General features: G+C 31.4%; 1 protein-coding gene across 1 annotated transcript in view; it reads left to right on the top strand.

The window, feature by feature from the left end:
- The first annotated feature begins 4773 nt into the window (after positions 1–4773).
- The window catches only part of LOC108724544 (atrial natriuretic peptide-converting enzyme), a 35509-nt gene continuing 16853 nt past the window's right edge, over positions 4774–23429 (top strand). Inside the window, exons 1-3 of the mRNA XM_018450974.1 lie at positions 4774–4806; positions 17289–17349; positions 22326–22443. Coding sequence (XP_018306476.1) covers positions 17297–17349; positions 22326–22443 — 171 coding nt within the window. The 5' untranslated portion in view covers positions 4774–4806; positions 17289–17296. The remainder of the gene's footprint in view (positions 4807–17288; positions 17350–22325; positions 22444–23429) is intronic.

A 23429-nucleotide genomic window follows, 5' to 3' on the forward strand; every position in this document is an offset into this window, starting at 1 on the left:
TCAAGTTTCCTAATAATACCATCAAAAGATAAAACTGATAACTAACAATAATAAAACTAATAATTGATATCATTATAAATGTCAAGTGCAAAAATATATTTAAGCCAATTTTATTTTGGTGCCATTTGTTTTTTCATTATTGTTATTTGATAATTATAAAAAAATACCTATAGATACGATTTAAGCGACTGATTGCTTTTTGCAGCATGTTACAAGAAGACTTATAACAAATTAATTTGTGATTGGTGGAAAGTTAAACATGTAATAATAAGAGTCCAAAATCTCAAGCTACAATTTCTAATGTTCATTGCATACAAAACAATGCCAAATGGAAAATATAATAAAAAATAGTGGTACGCATTTGACAACTCTCCCCTACTGTTGGAAAAGTATTACATCTCAAACATGTCATCTGTACGTGCTTATATTTATGTAAGGTATTTAATAAAAGAAGATTTAACAAGATCCTCAAAATTCCGCGTTGAAATTTCTCCGGTGTTATTAAAACGATGATGTAATGCATAATCTAGGTTGTCTGTATAATGTGCCTTTTAAAATGCGCCGAGGCTCCCAGCGACAGTATCCCTGCTTCAGGTCTATTTGTCGCACGGCGAACATTTATTTCTCCCTCTCAGCTTTGTAAATCTTACTCAAGAGCGAATCGTCCGTCTTCGGTCTTTTCTGTGCTGCTTTCTGCGACACTCTCTCACTCTTCGTTTTATCTACCGTCTCTCTTTATCTATTTATTCCGACGTTTTTTTGATAACTCTCTTAGCCAAGAAACCCTCGGCCTTGTAACGAGATTTATTGCTCTCGATCAATCATCTATGCTGAGATTGTCTCTTAGGCGCGAGCCATGTCCAATTATGGGACAGTTAATTTTTCACATAGAGGTAGTAATCTCAAGCGTTACGCCAATTTTCAAAGATGTAATAGATTGCCTCTTCGTGTGTGTGTGTGTGTGTGTATGTGTGTGTTAAAAGTTGAAAGTGTACTACTATCTTTACAAAAAAAAATATGTTGTTTAACATATTGTCATTTTTGATATTTTATTATCAATATATATCTATGTATTGAGTATAAATAATTTATATGCTTCGTGATTTATATACTTCGTACTTTCAAATATCTCAAGTTCTCTTACTAATATTATATCTATTCAAGTTCTCGAGAGCTCAGTAACTTCTTGTAACATTTTTAATTTTTAACTTTTGTTGTTGGTATATGTATCTGGCGACCTTGCCGATGACATATATCAGAGTTCGCTACAGTTGGAGAGTTGGTCGAGAAAAGAACGCATTTATACACCGCGTGTCCAAGATCGAGTCGAATGTCGGTCGGAAAAATAAAGAAACACTCCAAGAAGTTCTGCTGCCTTCATGATTTACAAGAACCATATGGACATAATAGACTACAGCTTAATAGAACGCGAAATTTTAGTCGTACAGAAATGACCTAGATTTGTTTCTACAATATTCCATGCTACGCTACAGCAATATTAATTTTTCGCTTCAAATCGACGGAGGCTGTGGTTATTCACTTTGGTTGGCAGCTAATATTCGAGATTGTTAGGAAATTTCGGATGTTTACATAACTTAGGAAATATCATGCACGCGAAATACGAGAATTCCGTTATGTTCCGATAGCTGCATAAACGAAATTCTATCAATTTCTGATATTCATCAGTTGGTACATCTGAAATTTGCGATCGAAATTCTATAATGTTAGCACATTAGAAACTTCATTATACGAGTGTTAATTAGTATATAGTCTGTTAAAGTAAACCTATAATAGCGTTCTATAAGAAAACGTGTGACATTTGAGAGAGAGAATTCGACTTTTTTTATCAAGTCAAGCGACGCGCGCGATATGAAAAAATAGAAGATTATATTTATGATTATGTAATTTTTCGTTAAATAGTATTGTTACTTCTTAAGTTACTTTGCATTCGTAAATTAGGTTCCATAACTATCGGAGTTTCCGATTGACTTTTGACGTTGTCAAGAAGGGTGAAAAACTCTCAGCTTTGCCGATGCTCAAGATAAGATCCTTATCATCGGCTATTTGTAAGTGACCAATCTCGTCAGAGATCTTCAATAAGGAATCAGCAACGATTGTTCACACACACACACACACACACACACACACACACACACACACACACACACACACACACACACACACACACACACACACACATACATCTTGGCGATAACTGAAGAGTTTCGAGCATAACAAGAAGATAAATGGAGTGCTAAAGACCCTTGAAATTTTCAGAAGGAAATATCACGATATCTTCTTGATAGACTTATTCGTAATTTTAACGATATTATCTACTATAGCTGATATCATCTCGGCTGATTAAATTGAGAGCGCAAAGGATTACCTTCGGTGCATTAATTGTTAAGTTTCATTAAGAATACATGAACGTTACTTAATTATGTTCATCAGAGGATGTAACAAAGGATATAACACTTTTGGTAACAGAAATGACGCTCCGCTTGCTTAATATAATTTCTATGAGTATATAATATTTCAATATTGCACATAAAAAATAATGTCTTTTTTTATTCTGACATTTATAAATAATTATACCGACTTTCATGCTTTTTATAACATGACGACATTCCGTTTATTACGCCTAATTCAAATTTAACTTGCAGCGACCCTTTTAATTAAGTTATTTATTCAATTGCTGTGCCCTTGAGATTTCTCAAGTTATTCTTCTTTCTTTTGTCCCGAGAATGACTCATTATGGAGATTGAAAAGCAGAACATCTTGCTGCATTTGTACGTAATATTAATAGATTGAAACATAGAAACAATGCAATTGTCGAGAGAGAAAGCTAAGATAATTATGATATTATGTATGATAATAAATGAAGGAGAAGCTTAGAGGAGAGAGATTACAAAGGAGAACTTATTCTTGTGTTTATTCTTGAAACGTTCTTTTATCCTTTTCAGTATGACAACGTTGACCGTGAAGCAATCATTCGTTTTTATTAGAAGTACGATTGAATAGAGGAATCGAACGCAAATATTAAAGTAGCCTATGAAAGGAATTCGGAAAAATATGCTGATGCAATCAGTTTACAAACACCAAAGGTTAGAACGGAATTTTAAAAACAAAATTCTTTTTAATATATTTCACATCACGCCAATAAAATAAATCGAAACGTTCGTTTGTATGTTTTAGAAAAATACAGAACGTTTCAAGAGTAAACACTTTTTCTCGTAAAAAAAGTTTCTGCAGAGAGTGCATCTTACGATCTTTATGTTCCAGTGTATATATCGTACAGAACATTTTCTTCGATCTCACATGAAAGAAATTGCTAAAGAGAATTGCTAAGAGAATTGTTACTATCCTACATTTCTTAAATTTTGTGAAGTAAATATGCAAATGTACAATATTTTTATCTTTTTTATCTATTAATTTTTTCGTCGATTTGTTAATTTTATTTTACTCTATCTTATTTCTATAGGAATTTAGTGAAATTAATTCTTGAAAGGGTTGTTTGCGAAACTCTTAGTCTCATGATGTTCTTGTTATAAAGAGAAATCTAAAATTTAGAATTGACTTCAAAAGATAAATGGAAAGTAGCACAGATCTGAGACACCCTGTGTACGACAAGCCGCCGTTACTTCGGCAGGCATTTTACCTCTCTCTAAAAGGACAGTCGAGCGAAACCGTCTGCGAGCGAGGTAAACCCAATGAGTGAAAGAAATTGTCGCGAACGTTATTGTTGGTGGAGAGAAGCGAAACGGCAGGGCGTGTAGTAGTCGCGATGAAGCGAATAGAGGCGCAAACTCGCTTTCGACCGAGAGAGGAAAAGAAGGAAAAAAGAGAGAAAAAGAGAGATATGGTAGAAAGAGAGAGGTAGGAGAAGGGAGAGAGAGGAAACCGTGCCCGTGCGCGAGTCCTGGGTGGTAAAACGGGGAGGCGAAGAGGGTGCGAGAGGACCTGGAAGGGTGCCTAGGATGCGATGCGGTGGGGATGGGTCGGGATTGGCTTTTCGCGAACGTGAAATTCAGTAGTACTCTACCACCCACGCACGTAGTACGCACGTTCGCTCCACGTGTGCTCTAGAAGTTATCCCCGTTCTTCACATCTAGCACCGCGTGCCAACAACGAGCGAGTTTCTCCCGGGCGAAGATTCCTCTGATGCGTCTTGGTGACGGAGTAATTTGTAAGTACATCCAGCTGGGAGTATTCGTACCTGTTATAACTCGAGGATAAAGAAGACTGTCGAACTGTCGAAGATCTCGAAGATAAATAACCGATGAAATGTTCATAACTGTTAATCTGTAATATCATAATGATTATCAGAGATGCCATGTAACGAGAAGACGGAGCGAACGACTTGCGTTTGTACAATATTTGCTGGTGTCATCGTCGTGACGTGAAGCGAATGAATTCCCTGTCAAGCAAAGCACACTATCCACGAGGATAAGCGAGAGCACAACCGGGTGAATGCCACGAGGCTCAGCGAAACAGAAATTTCTAATATCGAGAAAGAAATGAACCGACAACAACGTAATCTTCTTCCATTTCGCATATTGAATACGTGACTTTCCGTCTCAACGATTTATTTTGTTAATTCTCTATCGTACATAACGGAGATGAAATTAAAACCCCAATGTCGTGCTCGTAATGAAAATATTCAAAATGATAAATTTACATTACACGAGGCAGAGAATTTCTCGCGTTGACAATGCCAGAGTCATAGATTTCGTAGGACGCGACGGATGCAGGTTGCCCTGAAAAAATCAAGAAGAGATCGAGGACTATAATCGTCCACGGTGTAAGGTGAGTTTTGAAAGAAATAAATTAATATTGCATAGAAACATATGATTAGATTACTTTATTTTCGATTAAAATTTATATTGGTTTTTAATAAAATAAGATACAATTATCGAGTTTTCGATAAACTGTATTGAGAAATAGATATAATATTATGTATCAGTTAGCAACTACTTAAAAAAGATTTTGTATATGGTAAGATACATAGACAGTTTTTTCTAATTTAACAATGATTATTTGGTATACAAGTATTGTTTATATGCATATCTAAAAATAATTACATGTAAGTTTTTATTATATATATACGTACATTACAAATTAGAAAAAAGAAAAATATAATATGTGTAATTGGAATAATAAATCTGTAAAATTGTCTTCAAAATTCCTTATTATAATTTTTCACTATAGTTTATTCAATTTTTTTTTAGCTAAAAATGTATAATCTTACATATTTCGTACATTAATTTTTTTCAAATATATTAAATGGAAAATACATAAATCATATATGCTCCAAATAAATGAATTCCTTTAAAAATTTTTTAAATTTTATAATAGTAGATATATTATTTAATTATTAGATGTAATAATACATATACTTTTTATTTGTTTAACAATAATTACATTACAATTTGGTCGTTATTATTATTTTTCCGTTTTTCTATTATAAATTGTATCTAAATGTCAATATATATAACATTAAGGTAACATATGACAATAAGAGAATGTTAACAAATAAGAAATGAAATAGCGTAATTACTACATTTGTAATTTTGAAGATTATAAATAATAGCGTTACAATTTCAATTAATGATAAAGAACGTCAATAGACACTTTGAGTACGATTAAAAATAAGGTTCTATTTTCGTATTTTCTTGCATAAAACATACAACAGAAATGTTTACTACATTCCAATTCCTGTTTTAAATATTATACGTATTAAAAAAGATTATCAAAACTTAGTAAGACCGAAATATATTGGGATAAAATTCTTCATTAACGTCTAACTCTTAGAGTCCCAATTTTCTATATAATTTTATATATTTCATACAATTTGATACATCCATTTATTGATTTGTACCGTATAACACATATTTTTACTTGTTCAATATTGTTATGGTTTTAAAATTGGCGGCGTTTAAATGATCAAAGATACGAATGTGAGAAAAGGTCCATTTCTCTCTCTCTCTCTCTCTCTTAAAAACATGAGTTACCTATTGAAGCTTTAGTTGAATAATGGTTTATCAATTGCTATTACGATTGTTGCCACTCTTGCCTCTTATTCTATAAAATATTTTATATTACATAATTTTTAGTTTGCTTTATAATATTTTTTTCGTTCATTATCGATAATGCTTACTTCATTTTTTCGACCGAATTTTCTTTCATTATTACTTCTATATTAAGCAAAAATAATCTGCTTAACATCGTGACTCTCAAATGAAAACGTAATTTACCATATTTTCGTAGTAATATATTGCGCGAAATGAAAATATAAGGAGCATGAAATAGATATTATCCGCGTCTTGCACTCATTTTTCATCTTTTTCGGGAAGCTCTTCTGATACAATTATATGAAATAGGAGGATTTACTTTCAATTATAAACTCAACATGTAGCAAATTGTTATTGCAGGAAATTGCAATTCACAGACGTGCATCTCATAGTTTGATAATAAATAAATAAGAATTTACGATACTTTCATAAATTACTGGTAAATTGCATCGTTTGAGATGTATACAGCTTTGATCACAAACATCTTCGAATGAAAGGAAATTTCTTACGCGTGTATCAGCTGCAGATAGATTTGATTTTGCAAGTAACTAGATAACGTTTGCGGTTCTCGACGTTGCTTCTCGACGAGAGTTCGTCTTCATTAAATGCAAAAGCGCTAATTGAATATTCCTCCCAAGAAACGAGATAGATACCTTTATCTCATAAAGTGGAATATAGAAAAAGTACCGTATGACATTTGCATTTAAAGTTTCATAAATATTGTAACTTTTTTAAATATCGAATTGAAAATCACGCAAGAATGACATGAGTTATGATTAAGTAATATATTAAATACTTTATACATTTATTAACTATCGTATTTATTTACTTAGAAAAGGAACATTATTCTTAAGTAACAAGGTGACGTTATTTGTAGTCATTTTGACATCAAAATAACATTAAGTGATGTTATTTTGACATCAATTAACAATTGATAAATAAGCTTGCTATCTTGGTAATTATTCAGAAACTGAATTACTGGATACTTATGACAAAATGAAAAATAATTTTTTGTAAAAAAGAAAAGGTAACCTTGATAAACTGTGATATAACTTTAACTATTTGTATTTAATTATTATATAATATTTAATAGTTTTGATGATTTTAATATTTATTTCAAATATTGCAATAATGTGGTGTAATCCTTTATGTAACTATGCAACGACACGATGTAATTTTGTAGGGTAACACGATGGATTTCCGCTATCTTTCTCACGTATTTTTCTTATGACGGTTTAAGAAAAAGTGTCGATTGCCTTGGATAAAAATGGACGAAATTGGAAAACCGAGGATTGACCGCGGTCGTTTATGTGACAAAAAACAGTCTAAAAATAAAACTTTGGTCCCAAAGTAGAACTTCTACAAGTAGAACTTCTACTGCTATGATTATTGTATTTCGATTTATGTCATTTTATTGCTATTTTTCACTGTTACTCGAGCTTTACTTTTCATCTATATTATGATATCACACAGCAATTTAAAGTATTAAAATTTTTGAAATTATCAATATTACAATATTTTAACTTTATCAAGTACAACTATTAATATAATTTTATCGGAGTAAACATTATATAACGTATTATTATTCTGTAATATGGCAGTATAAAATAATTCGCAGGACATATACACGCAGGACATATATACGCAGGCGAATTGTACACTTATACAAATACACTTTACGAGATTTAGTAGAAACGAAATGTAGTCGAGAAGAATCATTGGATTTTTTTTTATTCCTGTATTAGACTGAACTAGAAAGTTACTTTTTTTCCTCATTTTAACCAAATATCAACATGTACCTATTTCACTTTAAATTTCAAAAGTGTATCTAGTTCAGCTGTAAAAAACAGACTTATTAATTGAGGAACAATATACTTGCACGTGTATCGTTTATTTATAATTTATTTTTTCGAAAAAGCTATAGTGAGATGTTTAGTCTCGTTCAACAACGTATATCGTTGCAAGGAAAACGCAATTACGCTTGTAACGTACCAGAGTTTTTGTCGAAAGGATGGCACACTGGAATTCATTGATTTTTTCTCACGCCGTGAAAAAAGTATCAATCGCGAAGGACGAAAGACCGTTTGACAAGATGTAGGAAAATAATGTCACAGAGGTTGGATGTTATCACTTTAAGGAAAAACTTCTTTTCATAAAATAAGGAATAACAAATTTTTCATTTTTCTTTTTTTGAAATAATTCACGTATCTCATAAATATATTTTTTTATAAAACATATGTACATGCTTTTACTATATAAGATTTATTTGCTGTTGACATTATAAATGTCTTTTTTAATGTATTAACACATACACATGTAACTTTTTTTGAGAAGCAGTGATTCGTGCAAATCATAAAATATTCTGGATTGATTTATTTTTCCCTAAAATATTTGTTCTATTATATTATGTACCCACACATACACACACACACATCAATAATGAATATTACATGTTTTTTTATTATTTCTTTTACATTAAGAAATAATATATATAATCGGCACCTCTTTTAAATGAAAATTTGATTTATTATATTTTCGTAATAATTGTTGGGATAATTGTAAATGATAAGTTATTATAAGCAGCAGCAAATGATGTTACTGCTGAGTCTTATAACAAATGGCTTCTAATAATTATTAAGTATATAGGAGGAATCAATGTAAAAATTAAGTTACCACATTATTAAAATATCCTTAGCATTTGCTTGTTAATAACATGCCATGCACAAAAGACCCCACTTTTGCTGCGAAAGTAAAGCCATGAAGCAGTTACTTTCACGGAATCATTTGTCTTCGCTGAAGCTGTTCCGAGGTTTCACGTCGCTTAGGGTAAGATGTCAACGTACAGCTTCTAGCAATGGGTATTTCTTTCGCTGAAAAGAACACGTAATCGAAGAACGACGTGGCTCTCGTCTCTCTGCGGTAGGAAAATCAATGTTATCAAGAGAGATTCTGGCCGAGAGGAGGAATTAAGTGTCGAGTGCTTAGTAGACCTTATTTGATTTAATAAAGAGATATTTGATTCGGTTGCTTATGCATACTGTAATTTCCGTGACTGGACTTTCATTTCCTTCCTTTTTTTTTCTCTTTCGTTGTTCCTCTTTTTTTTTGCTGGATGGTCTACGAACATCCGACGTCAAGTTTCCGTCGAGCATGATTTAAGCGAAACGGGTTGTCACACGCGACGTGTCTGATCTACGTATCGTCGCGCATGACCGACAGTCGTGTATAAATGCACACGCTATAAATACTAAAATAACAGATTGATTTATGATCGCGCGTATCATCCCTTTTTTCTTTCGATTTTCGTAACACGTTCGCGCAGTTTATTCTGTCTCTAGATAAAATACACATATTTTTTTATTTGCTAACGAATTAAAATTTTCGGTTGGTATGTTTACGATAAATATCTGGCATGAAATCAATATCTCTATACATTACTCGATATTTTGCGCTAATAATATTCTCAATTATTATCATTTTTCCTCTATTTATCTCTCTACGTTATTAATGATACAAATTCATTTAATACTCCAGTGCAATCATCGTAATTGAATTTATATGGCAATACAACAAGTGAGTGCTCTTTTTATATTTTCTCAATCAGCTCCGCTCTAATTCCTTCGCGAAATACGATGCTGTTACGTTTGTGAAGCTCAGATTGTAAGACGCTTCCCACTAAGCAAGGAACGTTGCAGCAACGTTCAGTAACGTTGCAGCAACGTTGTGACGTTACTACAACGTTACTGAAATGTTTTGTAACGTTTCTTGTTTACTGGATTAATTCTCCTTCGCTGCTTGACTCATTCGTTCAATAACTTGGACTCGATCGTTTTGACATTATACGCGATATCTATTATGTGCCATTATCCCCGAATGTGAGCGAAGGCTGAAAGATTTCAGAATTTTCTCATCCGGCGTTGTCCCGCTATATACACAATGCCAGGCAAAAGGATTCTTACATATGTATAGAGAGATTGCGCGTGAGAAAAGGAGAGAAAAAGAGAGGAAGGATTGGAGAGGACATAAAAGTGGAACTGCGAGAAAAGGAGGAAAGGCTGATGACAAAAGCGAGATTTTGCAAACATGAAGGCGAACACTCGATATATGTCGGATTTAACACATATGTACGCGCGCTTACGCGCGTCGTATCGGCCATACAGACACAGACTGAATCCCGGCTGAATGAATTTTGAATGCGGCTAAATACGGCAGCGATATATCTACAAGATCGATAACGGCGTGTTTTCACGAGGAATGGACAAGCGTATAAACGGATATGTAGATAGCTATCGGACGTTCGAAATTTCCGCCACTGATGCTAGTTCGTTCGACCGGTGGAGCTGGTAGAGCTTCATCGGTCGCTTCGATGACTCCTCCTGGATAAATTCACAATAAAACTGAGCAATCGCCATGGTATTTTGAGTTTTGGAAACCTATTTCATATTTGAGGCCATTGAACGTGTCTTAAACACGAATGGAGTTTATTTAAAAAAAAAACGGTGATTATATATAAATATGACTATGATAAAAACGGTGAACAGCTACGTTGACAGGAGATCACCAGAATTAGGAATATATTTACCTTTCTCTTGTATACGCGTCATTTTGAGTGTATTCATAGTGTACCGATTGGAGCGTATCGCAAGCTATTTGTTTCCATTGCAGGCTGCTTGATCCGTTTGTAAGCGTTTACACGAAGCTTACAAGCGCTTCATCAAGAGCATCTCTATCTATTGAAAATGGGACGCTGATCTGCATATTCGACTACAGGAAAGGAAAACCTAAAATATATATGTTACTCCAGAATTTGGAAAATAAACGCATATTATTCTCTTGTGAAGAAAATAAACGATTCTCCTTTAACGTAACACAAATATTATTTCTCAATGTTTCGAATATTCACCCATAAATGAAGAATATATTAAAACGAAATTTATTTAAAAAAAAATTAACAAAAGTTTCAAAAGTAACAAAAGAGGTTTTTTAATTTAATTTTGATGAGATTTTATTTTTAATGGCGTCATAGCTTAAAAAGTATTCCTGCTCTCTCTCTCTCTCTCTCTCTCTCTCTCTCTCTCTCTCTTTTGTTTAAGCTGAGAAAATACAACAATGCTTTTTTGCACAAAAATTGACTTTAAACTTTATAAGGAAATAACGCTTTATATCCACTTTTTCCTCGGTTTAAAATATATATCCCACATTTAAAAAAGTTTAAGTAACTTTATTTAATGATCTTCTCAAAAGATCTACTCGACAAAGTTTCGATTGGCGTATTCACAGCCTAAAGCTGATTAAATATGATTAAATACGAGTTTAAAAAATAAAACACGTTATTTTAAGGTGTTACATTTTAACGATAACTCATTCGTGACGAAGAAAAAGAGAAATCCTACGTAGAGACTCGGAGAAAACTCGAGGGCTCTCTACCCTAGTCTCAGAATATCTCGAGATACCCCAATTATCAGACAATAAAATCTCTGAGTTTTCTTGAGAATTCTCTTTTGACGTTTATCAAGCAGATATGCATGTCTACATAACATTTTTATAACTTAAGAATTAAAACTTTTATCCTATTTTTTTAAAATGTTTTATTTAATCATATTATTAATATATTAAAAGACAACAGACAAATTTATATAAACATATGAACTTATTTTCTATGTTCTCCTTTTTATTTTTGATAAACTAATATAGAAGTAAGTTTGAACAACGTCCGCATATTTTAATTTTATAATATTATATGTCATATAATATTGAAAATTAAACACACATACGCGCTCTCTCTCTGTCTTTTTTCTTTTTTCTCTTTTTCTTCTTTTTTTTCTCTTTAAAAATGTTTTTATTTTTTTCAAATGTATAATATTAACTTTATAGAATATTACAAAATTTTTAATAGAATTATAATATACTTTTTAAAATTCTATTTTTTACAAATTTAGACAATGATAAATTATGCAGTTTTTCGTTGCAAAAGTGTCTTCCGAGATGATTGCAGATGAACGTGTTGTTCTATTATACCAGTGAATTAATTGAGTTTGCGAAAGTCGGAGGGAAGCTTTGCACAATATTGTCAACGATATAAATTGATTCAATCTACGGGATGAGAAGAAACGGCACTAAGGTGGCCTCCACTGTGCAGTATGATCGTCCTGTTTCTGGACACGTTTTTCTTTGATTCAATATTATATTCTTACATTTGTACAATATCACTCAAGAATTTTTATACAAAATATTTGATACTGTCTCCTGTTCCTTTATTTGCGTTTTCTTTTATTAATGTAGATCAAACTTACAAGATATTCTCGTATCTTTTGAATTATAAGTAATTGAATGTAAGAAGCTTTTCGCAAATTGAGTTTTAGGGCTGCATACAGAAACAAGACCTTAATCTTCAATTATTACTAAGTAGATTTTATTGCGACGAGTTAATTAATTTAACTTAAGCACAATTTACCAAAGACACTTAACTTTAACGTTAAAAAATGATATACTCGAAACAGAGATCGAATAAAATGTTATCAATTAAATTTTTCTTTTACGAAAGATCTTTCTCAAATGCATGGAAGAATTTACGGATCAAAAAAGTAATGATAATCTGGCAACACTTGCATATTTATCTCTAATCTAAATGCTCAATTAAATCACAATAAACGTTTTAGCCCTTATCTTTATAATGCAAAATTATGGGCGTTTCAGTGGCATTCAAATAATTATGTAGATATATGCAGAATATGATACATATACATACTTTGCATTTATGCTACTCATGATGGCATTTATCATCCCATCCTTTTCCTTTTTGATACAGTAATAAACGTTGATGTGTAAGGCAATTTGATTTTAATATATTCCATAATAATAATTAATAATAATAACGGAAGACGCATTAAATTATATATTATCGAGTAATTTAAATTTTTATATAATTGTGCATCTTTTTGTGCTTCATTTTCATCCAAAATGACTTCTGTAAAAATATAAATTCTGAGAATAAATTAGTTACTGAACCAATATATGCATATACAGGGTATTAAAAAAATCATTCAGCATTTATGGTAGATAAAACACATCACACTGATTAAAAAAGCTTTAGTGAACGTATAGATTGAAAGCTCAACTATTTCTGATAAACAATTTTGTATTATAACTATTAGTATCATAACTGACTTATTGACATCTATGTGTCGCATGCGACGTGAAGATTTACCTCAGTGTTTACAAACCGCGTTCTTAATGTTCTCATTCAATTTCCATACACACTTTATAACGTAAAATTTCACCGGGATTCAATTAGTTGCAATCAACCGGCGATTACAATTGGATGGGCATTATGAAAAATCATCTCATTGGACCTGTAATTCTTCCAAATAGGCTATCATCAGACGCTACTTATCTCAATTTCTCGTGTGCGATAAGTCAGTTATGATACAAGCATACAAAGTTGCTTATATCTCAGAAGCGGTTGAATCTGCGATCTATGTTCATTTAAACTTTTTTAACTTGCATAGTGTAGATGTACTATCTACTATATAAATGCTGAATAATTTTTGTAACACCCTGTATACATAAATTGTTCATGCCATTATCTTATCAGTATATTAAAAATATGGAAAATACGTGTAAATCGACAGATATGCAGCTATCGGATACATTTTACAAATCGATAGAGGAATTACCTCTATAGTAGGTCACGCGTATAAGACGACGAAGGCATGTAAGAGGGATGTGAATTAAATGGAGATACGTTAGAGAGAGAGGATTTCTAATTAGACCAACTGTCCCTTTAAGTGAGATTTACTGTGAATACTACGTATTAATTGGCTGCTACTAGTGCTGATTAAACGAATTGTTTGACAATTCGCTATTGTCGAAGGATTCCCTTTGACGGAAATGATAAGGCGCATGAATGTATGTGCTACATATATTCCACATATGTGTCCCTGCGATACTGTATTTTTACTCGCAGATCATTCAATTATCCGTGTTGTAACCGAACACGATGGTAATTTCATCGAAGTGTAAATACAATTAAACATTAAACATATATGGATATTCGTCCCCCGTTGATAACGTACAATTAAATTTGCAAGAACGATAGCGTATCGATTCACTTTCGAAAGCACAGAACGGTGTTATCGGTTATTCGATATTAAATACAAAGAGAATTTGTTTTCATTTAATATTCGATATTGCACATGCCATATTGATTGCAAATTATAGAATTTTGATGGAAAATTGAAATATATTGTAATAGTCGAAAGTTAATTATATTTTATATAAGTCTTTACGAACTAATTCATGAAGATATGAGAAGAAAAGGTGGAATATATCGGCTGTCATGTTTTTTTCGAGCAGTGACAGTGGAATCGTTTTCTCATCATTTTTTTTTCAAGAAAACAATTTTTCAAGATATATTCCACCTTCTCTTAAGAAAAAAAATTATGAAAAAACAGTTCCACCCACACGATATTCAAATTTCAGTATTTGATATCTCTCTCGTAGCAACTAAATTAAAATCTTGTTAAAATAATGTCCTCACCAGATGCGATAAATAGGCTAATAACCGATAGCGATAAATAGGATCCTATTATTAATTTGCACTTGATTGGGGTTTAATTTGTAAAAGACTATTCATACTCAACCATTTATAACAAAAAGTCGTGATACGTATATTAGGGAGAATTTCTGACTGAAAATGAGCGAACCAGTAAATTCCGATCACATTAATCAGAATTCCGGTGATCATAATTGGACATCTGGTTATCTTGACTAGAATTCTGATTGATATGATTAGAATCTACTGGTTCGTACATTTTCAACCAGAAATTGTTCTCAATGTATCTCTCAGTACCAATCAATAAAAGTTGATTCCAAACTTCACAAAGAATAATAATACTATGCGACCATCGAATTTTTAGAGCTTTTTGAAATGTTAAATCTTCAAATAGTGTAAGAAAATTTATTGAAATGTAACTAAATCTTAGTCACTTGATCAAAATTCTAAAGCATCTGGAAGCTCAAAAGTTCAACAAATAGAGAAAACCTACAGAAAGAATAAACGGGAGCGAGTTGAAGAGATGAATACAATGAAACTGATTTTCGAGGCAACGCGTTTTCACGCGCAATATTCTTGACTCCACAAGCGGTTGCCAAAGTAGCCGTATAATGAAAAGTGGCTGAGGCGCCTTCGACGGAATTCCGACGATTCTTCCTTTTTTTCCTCGTTTACACAGTCGTACGCCGATGGAAATTACTTTCCAGCCAAAGTTAGCTTCATAAAAAGCGAAAAGGTACACGGGTAAAACGGTCTCTCATGATTAATCTTTTTTTTTCTTTTTCTTTTGGCGCCGGAAAATACGGCGATCTTAAAGATTCAGTCTTGAAAATCCAAGATACTCGATATCGTGAAAATTATCTTGATATTTTTGTACAATGGATCTTGGAATGCAAACATATTCGAATAGATATGACACAGATTTTTATAATTGTTGTACATTAGATATTATATTTAAATTTTATTATATATTAGTTAAAAACGTGAATAAAAATTGTTTATAATTATTTTGAAGCATGTAATTTACGTTCTTTCTTTTGCATTTACGTAATTTTTGTTGATTTTATTTTGAAAATCAGTAGATAATATATATATTCGATGCTATTATTTGAAATAAAGAATTTAACTACCTTGATGACTAAATAATTTAATTTTGCTATTTTGCAATCTAAACAAAATTAAATAACTCTTGCTCTCAATTAATGAGTTATAAAAATTTTTACAGTATAGAGAGATTTATAAATATTATGCATTTATAATAATAATCAGTAAGGCTTTTACAAAATTGTGTACTTTTTCTGAATTTTTTTTCTTATAATATATAAAAAATCTATTTTAATCTAAGCGCTCTCTCATGTAACAATATTATATAATGAAATATTAACTTAGCCATCTATAAAATATTATTTTTTTTTATCAGCAAGCTAGAATAAATAACTATAGAATCAATAACTCTAGAAGAATGTCATAACAACGGTACTGGTAGAGATTTTTTTTTAAATTTATCAAGTAAAAAGTGATCTACTTGTGGTCGACCGCATCGCGTATCTCTTTATTGCAAAAACGGATTCCTATTTACTTTCCGAGCAACGAGATGAGAACCACGTGATGATGAGCGGTCGAATTTGAAACGGAAATGTGTGTAACAAGAGTGATCCATCGATCCCGGCAGATTGAGGACCGGATAGAGCCGAGTCTCTGAACCAAATATGAAGGACTTATGTATGTACATTGAGATATACAGACATGAAAGGAAATTGAATAGTGCTTTCACTTGGTACATAGGGAGGTAAAGCCAGAGCTCTGTCATCGTTTACAGACCGACCATTTGGTTAAAGGGCCAATCTAGTCGATCGAAGCAACCACGTGCGCACGATGTCGCATTTATATCGATTTGAAACCGCATATCGCGTAACCGATATGTCGGTGCATGCGATTGGACCCGTTTGTCATACTAAGCAATGATCGTAAATTATGTTGTGCGTATATCTGCACTATATCGACACCTCGAATCACACATAGCGCATAAATATTGTATATCTTGTTACATTTCTATTTGACTAAATTCTTTTGTATCTGCTATTCGAATTGAAATTTACTCTCTAAAATCTTTGGCGTGGTAATCATCTCTAAAGAGTGAAAAAGAATGACAATTGAGCCAGTGTTGAAAAAGAATAGCTCAATTGTTAATTTTTAAAAGTTTAAAGGCTACAAACCGCAAAGATCAATATAGATGGAAAGAAAGAATAATAGTAATAAGTTGCACTTAATAATAGTTAAGTATATGCAGTTGATGATTGATAATTTTCAATTTATGATATACTTACAACAGAGAGAGCTTCAAGTACAATATATTATAAAACGCATTATTTTTAATCAGTTTGCCATTTTCGATGAAAGAGTATTTAATAAGTAAATTATAAAAATTGTTTTATGCGATCGAAAAGAATGTGGTAACTTCGGAAATATTACTTTAGTACTACTTTAGTAATACAACTTTAGTAATATTAACATGTCAGGTCATAAAAATTAAGATGGAATTATATATCGTAATATTATAGGTACAATTTCTTTCAATCTTTCAAATTTATTTTGTATAAATGCTGATAATTTATCGCATTGCTATCCTTTCAAAAAGCGCATTTTTGCTTTGCGTGTTGCAGAAAACAACATGTCTACTACGGAATCGTGCGACGATGATACAAGCTCGACACGCCGACCGAGGTAAGAATATTTTGACATAATTATACGTATTATACGTTAATTATATGCTTTTAAAAACTGAAATAGCTCTATTCGTATTTCGTTTGCGAGAAAGTGAAAAGCATAATTTAATTCGTTTTGCCGTCTCTTTTCCGCCATTTTGAGTTCGACTTGTGCCACGATAATGAGAGAGCCATGAATTTCGTGGAAAGTATAACTTTTCCAAGGCACGTCAGTAATTAATTTAGTGTAAACGCAGTGGGATATTTAATCAGACAGCGAGTTAGCGGTTCGTCTCCTTCTCTCTCTTTCCCGCCCCTACTTAAATAACAACTTGCCATGCATTAATTATAATAATACGATTGTCCGAGCTTAGTGCACGAGAACCGCGAGTTGTTACGAGCGTGCGGATGATGTATAAGATATACTTTCACTGAAGATACAGACTTCGCAATGGTCATTCTGCGGTAACGAAATGCCGCATTATGTCATGTCACCAGGAAAATGTGTCGCGGTTATAACATTTCCGCTGAATCGATCCAACTTAGGAAGAGCAATTAAAATATCAATATAAAGCTTACATGATTTATGTGTTTTATATATAATATACCTATATATATGTGTATATTTGTGCACGGCTGGTAACTTTATAAACGTAATGCATTACCGTTACTTAGAAGGTACAGTTACTTAGAAATTCGTTTATACTTTTTGTTATTTTTTTTATAAAATATTTTATAAAATAAAATATTAGAAAATTTAAAAATTACATTATTTAATTAATAATATTAATTGTAAAATCGATATTAAAATTTAAAATATTTGTTTTTAAAAAATATTTTAAAATATTTTAAGATATTTTCTTATTTTATTTTTAAATAACTTTATTTTTAAAATCAGGGTGCAGTAAAACCTGTCTGTAACTGACCATAAGCTAACTTAATCTTTATATAGTGTTGCGTTATATTATGTCAAATAACTCTATCAGAACTGAAGGCACCTGTATTTATGGGAAAACCCTCCAAGAAAAACTATCGCATTACATGTTTGTGTTTTGCCCAATATCATGAAATATACATATAAATCAACAAAAAATCTTTTACATTGAAGTGAAAGGATTCTAGAAATTCTCATACACATTCACTCGTAGATATCTTGTGTGACTTCTATTGAAAGAAAAAGAATAGGAGTATATCATATTACTGTCACTGTGTCAGTTTTGGGGTCCATTTTGTCAGATTCTTATTTGTGCTTATCTTAAAAAAAATTAAATAATTGCAAAATTGCAAACAATATTATAAAAACTGCTATATTATCTGATAAAAGACATTTTTTAGCTTGTATTTATGTTTCATTTTTAGCTTTTGTTTAAGAAATACGGTCCAAAAATGTGAAGTCGTATGACGGTATCAGCGACCTTCATCTATTTCCACTGCATGGATGGTACTGTCCACCTCTCTGTGCGAGAGACATAAATACAATAAGCTTTGCTATATGAAAAATGTAAAATTAATGTAAGTCATCTTTGGAAAGAATAATATTTGTTATAATGCTTGAAATCTTATCAGCCTATTAAGGTCTATGGCTAATAAATAATTTGTTTATAATAACTAGCTACAAAATTGATTCTTATAATGTTCTTTTTATGTTAAAAATGTTTCTTCATATTCCAGATCTATTTCCAATTTTGTTTGTTTTACTAACTTTGGTGACATGGCTATGTATGGGCTAATCTCTGAGAAATTGTCACTTCATTTCTTACAAAGATATAATTGGTCGGCACAATTTATTACTGCCTATGTAACTTATTTATATTCTTTTTCCTTTTTTTATATAAATTTAGAATGTAAAAGGATGTGCAATTATTGTTCATAATCTTATCGAATATAGTAAGTTATGAGAACTTGTAATTTCTGACTCGAGATTATGCACTATGCAGTGCTTCCCGCGTTAACAGTATGCTTGAAGTCAATAGTAAAGCTTTGATCGAACCTGACGTATTAGCTTCTGTGCCACAGCTTTTGCTAATCCGGACTCATGGACGGAGTTTGCAGTTGACCCGAATCCTCTTGCGGAAGCAAAAAGAAAGCTAAAGTTGAAAACGAAAATGGAAACAAAACCGGGAAAAGAATGAGGAAATCATTTCGAGGAGCATTTGCTTCAATTTCACGAAAAATTTACTCGAAGCATGGTGAATTATTATTTATTTTTGAAAACCATGTATAGCAAACAATAATGGTAAATTTCAATGTTGCAAAAAGATATTTTAACAAGTCTGTTTAACGAATAATACGAGGTATAAGATGTTTACGACATAACGGTTATAGCATCATTATTTCGTCACGTATAACTTTAACGTTTGGTGCTTAAAGCACTTAATGATGAGATCAACATTTAATTGAATCTCTTTTAATGGCAATTCTTACGATCATTAATTACAACACGTAAATTGCAGCAATTGCGAGTGTCAATCGGATACGGTTGTTCATAAAACAATTTTTCAGTTTAAGAGTTAATTTTTTACTTACTATAATATTACAATATTCACATTTGGGATTTTAACATCTCTTTTAAGATATTTGTCCTGTATACTTCAATAACAGAAACATTAATATACATATAAAAATATAATAACAATATGTAAATACATAGAACTATATATTAATATTGTACAAAATATTTATGTGAAAATCATGCATTTCGCGGGTTTTCTCCGTGTCCAGATCCATTCTTGGAATGTCAACGTTTCGTGAACCTTGCAGTCCACTTCATCAGGGCGAGGAGCAGCCTGATACTGCCTGATACAATATCAGGCTGCTCCTCACCTTGATGAAGTGGACTGCAAGATTCACGAAACGTTGGCATTCTAAGAATGGATCTGGACACGGAGAAAACTCGCGAAACGCATGGTTTTCATATAGGAAACACCCGTGGAAGTCTCAAGAATATCATCAAAATATTTATGTATTTATTGACAATTAGAAATTCTTAATAAGAAGATTATCACAGAAACAATAAAATAAACAGGATAATCATTAATATTTATTGCTTGCATACTTTATTATCTTAATTACATTGTTTTAATTATTTTCGTGTTATGAATGCACAAACGTAGACATGTATAATATTTACGAGAAGATTTTAATCATCGCGTCGGTCGTAGCCAAAAAACTCGAGAGGAACAATTTGTTTTGGTTATCCCAGAAATTGGTTTTCATTACTCTTATATAATAATAACACCAGCAATTAGCGTATTTACATATAATTGTAATGAAAAACGCAATATTTGTGTAGTTAACATATGATATTTTATTTCTTTATGTAACATTTTTAACATGCAATAACATTTTTAATATGCAAGTGCACGATAAATGCATATATATGACATAAAAGTACGTATATCTTTTTCGCACGAAAACAAATGACACATTTTTCAATAATATTATAAAAAACGTAACAAAGAAAAAGGGCTACGAACCAAAAATCAATCGTTATAATTTAAAAGTGGAAAATAAACAATTATATCATTACGTTAAAAATATTATAAACTTTAATAGAAAAACAAACGTTTCGATCGCGATCGGATCATTATCAATGTTTATATAAATTAGTCAGTATGATAAAACAAATATAATGAAAAATTACATGAAGGATTGAATAGAATAAAGAAAAATTATATACAAATTATAAAAATACTTCGCTCTCTCTAATTGTTTGAAACGCTAACGTGGACATAGTCGACGCATGATTATTAAAAACTGATATTGGTATTTGTGTCTTGCTGATAGTTGAAATGTCCAAAAAGATTGATCAATGCATGTTTTCTTAAGTTATGTTATCGAATTCTCAGTTAGAAATATTGGAGACAATGCGACGAGAGAAAAATCGATATTACTTCTTGTCAGTGTTTAGAGACGATATAACGTGTCTAAACACTGACAAGAAGTAGGGCCATGTCTACAGATTATTTTATTTACATTCACGTATTATTTTATGTAATTTACTTTATGTAAAATGTATTATTTTATGTAAAACGTTGTTTTTATATATCAAAATTTTTTTGTTTTTCCAAAATATTAGCCCTTGTAAAAAATGGACATGTGAATATGATAATTTTGCACGAAATCTGCACATGTCCTTTCTAATCACTAGAGCACAGTTGATAATTTTGCATGAAATTTACACGAACATGTCTTTCCCAGTCACTAGGGCGCAGCTAATGATAACACATTAGCAATAGACATGCGTAAATATGTGTTGCTACGCGATTCTATCGATATCCCCACTTATGCTATGCATATGTATCTTGCGCGTATGGAAGGGATTTTGTGCGCTATTTCGAGATTCGCTATTACGAAGTTTCAGTGTGAATGCAGAAACATAGAAGTGTATAACATTGAGAGTTTTTGAACAGGAAAAACAATTTGCGTTGGTCATTCCACAAACATTGGTTTTAATTATTTTTATATAACAACAACAATTAATGCGTTGATTATATATAAAATAAAATTTACATATAATTGTAGCGAAAAATGAAATATCGTGACTAACAAACTTCATATGATATTATATTGTTTTAACATTTTTAACATGCACAATAAACACATGACATAAAAGTACATATATTTTTTTTTATACGAAAATGAAATGATGCATTTTTCAACAATTTATTGTTTTCGATTTTCCGCTATCTTATCTGACATGTATATCTTACAACATCTATAAGTAACCATAAATGAATAAATGACAAGTCGTCCTTTAAAATTAAAAGAAACTAATAAAATAAGACAATTGATATCCTTTAATATGATCATAATTATATGTTATATATTTTACTTTGAATTAATTACATCTAGGTACTTGTAAGTATGTTTAAACATTAAATTACTAATTTATTTTCTTATGTTTCATACTATCTTCAATAATTTTCAAATATATTGTAAAATCGAAAAAAAATAACCAAAGATAGTTGAATAGTAATTTATTTTATAATTTAGGGAGAGCAGAATTCATAGCGTCGGTTTGCCAACTAAAACTTCTCTGCTTCCGGAACCACCACGCACCGGAAATGACGTACCGCCGCCAATACCACGCCGACATTCTGCCACGCCGGCGGTAATAAATTTTATTTGTTTCTAGCTATCTTTAGTCTAGTGAATTAGTGTTCTATTTAGGCGCGATTTATAGGTATGATACTTTTATACATGTTTTATTTTTAATCAATTTGAATTGTTTGAAATTAGTCTTATCTAACAAATATCTCGGCACATTTCACAAATAATACATTTCACTCAACACTCATTGCGCAAATCATTTAGTAAAGCAAATCGTAACGACATAAATGTGATAAAAAGTATATATAATTTTTATAAAACTATATTAAAAACTATTAAACAAAGATATTTTTCTCTTGTTTATTGTTATATTAATAACATAGTGACATGAGAAAAAGTGAAAACTTTAAAAATTGAAACAGCACAAAAATTTTGTTGATATTTTTTAAATATTTTTAATGTTGGAAAGATGTTAAAAATCTGTGTGAAAAGACAAAATATAGATACAATTTATCTATAACTAAAGATTACTTAATATAAAATGTTATTATACGTATACTAGCAATGCTGATTATACGCACCTGTTACAAAATATATTAATTAGTATTACTTACCAATGCATATATTCATAGTTTGTCAGCTATTGTAATATTTGCAATATTGTATATATATTGGACAATTGAGAGACATTAAAGAGAAAGTTACTAGAATGATTTAGGGGGAAAAGTAAAGTTGGCGAGGTGGGAGATACTAAAAGGATTTTCGAACTTTGTATCTCCTCCTACGCAGGTATAAGTTTGGAAAGTTACCGCATGGGCGGTATCCCAGCGTACCACATAATCTCGACACCTTAAATCACACGACTAAAGCCCGGTAGTTAGTGGTACGCCGCTACTTTGCGAATTAATATCAGCGTATGAGAAAACTGTCCGACAAAATTGGAATCCTGTGCCAAAAAGATTTTTATGAAGAAAAAGATGAGTACAAAAATGTAAAATGCATTTTTTGCGACAATTAATCGTGTTATAATAATACACTCATCATTAT

Source organism: Mycetomoellerius zeteki, unplaced genomic scaffold (assembly GCF_001594055.1).
Source record: "Mycetomoellerius zeteki isolate Tzet28-1 unplaced genomic scaffold, Tzet1.0 scaffold309, whole genome shotgun sequence".
Taxonomy (NCBI): Eukaryota; Metazoa; Arthropoda; class Insecta; order Hymenoptera; family Formicidae; genus Mycetomoellerius; species Mycetomoellerius zeteki.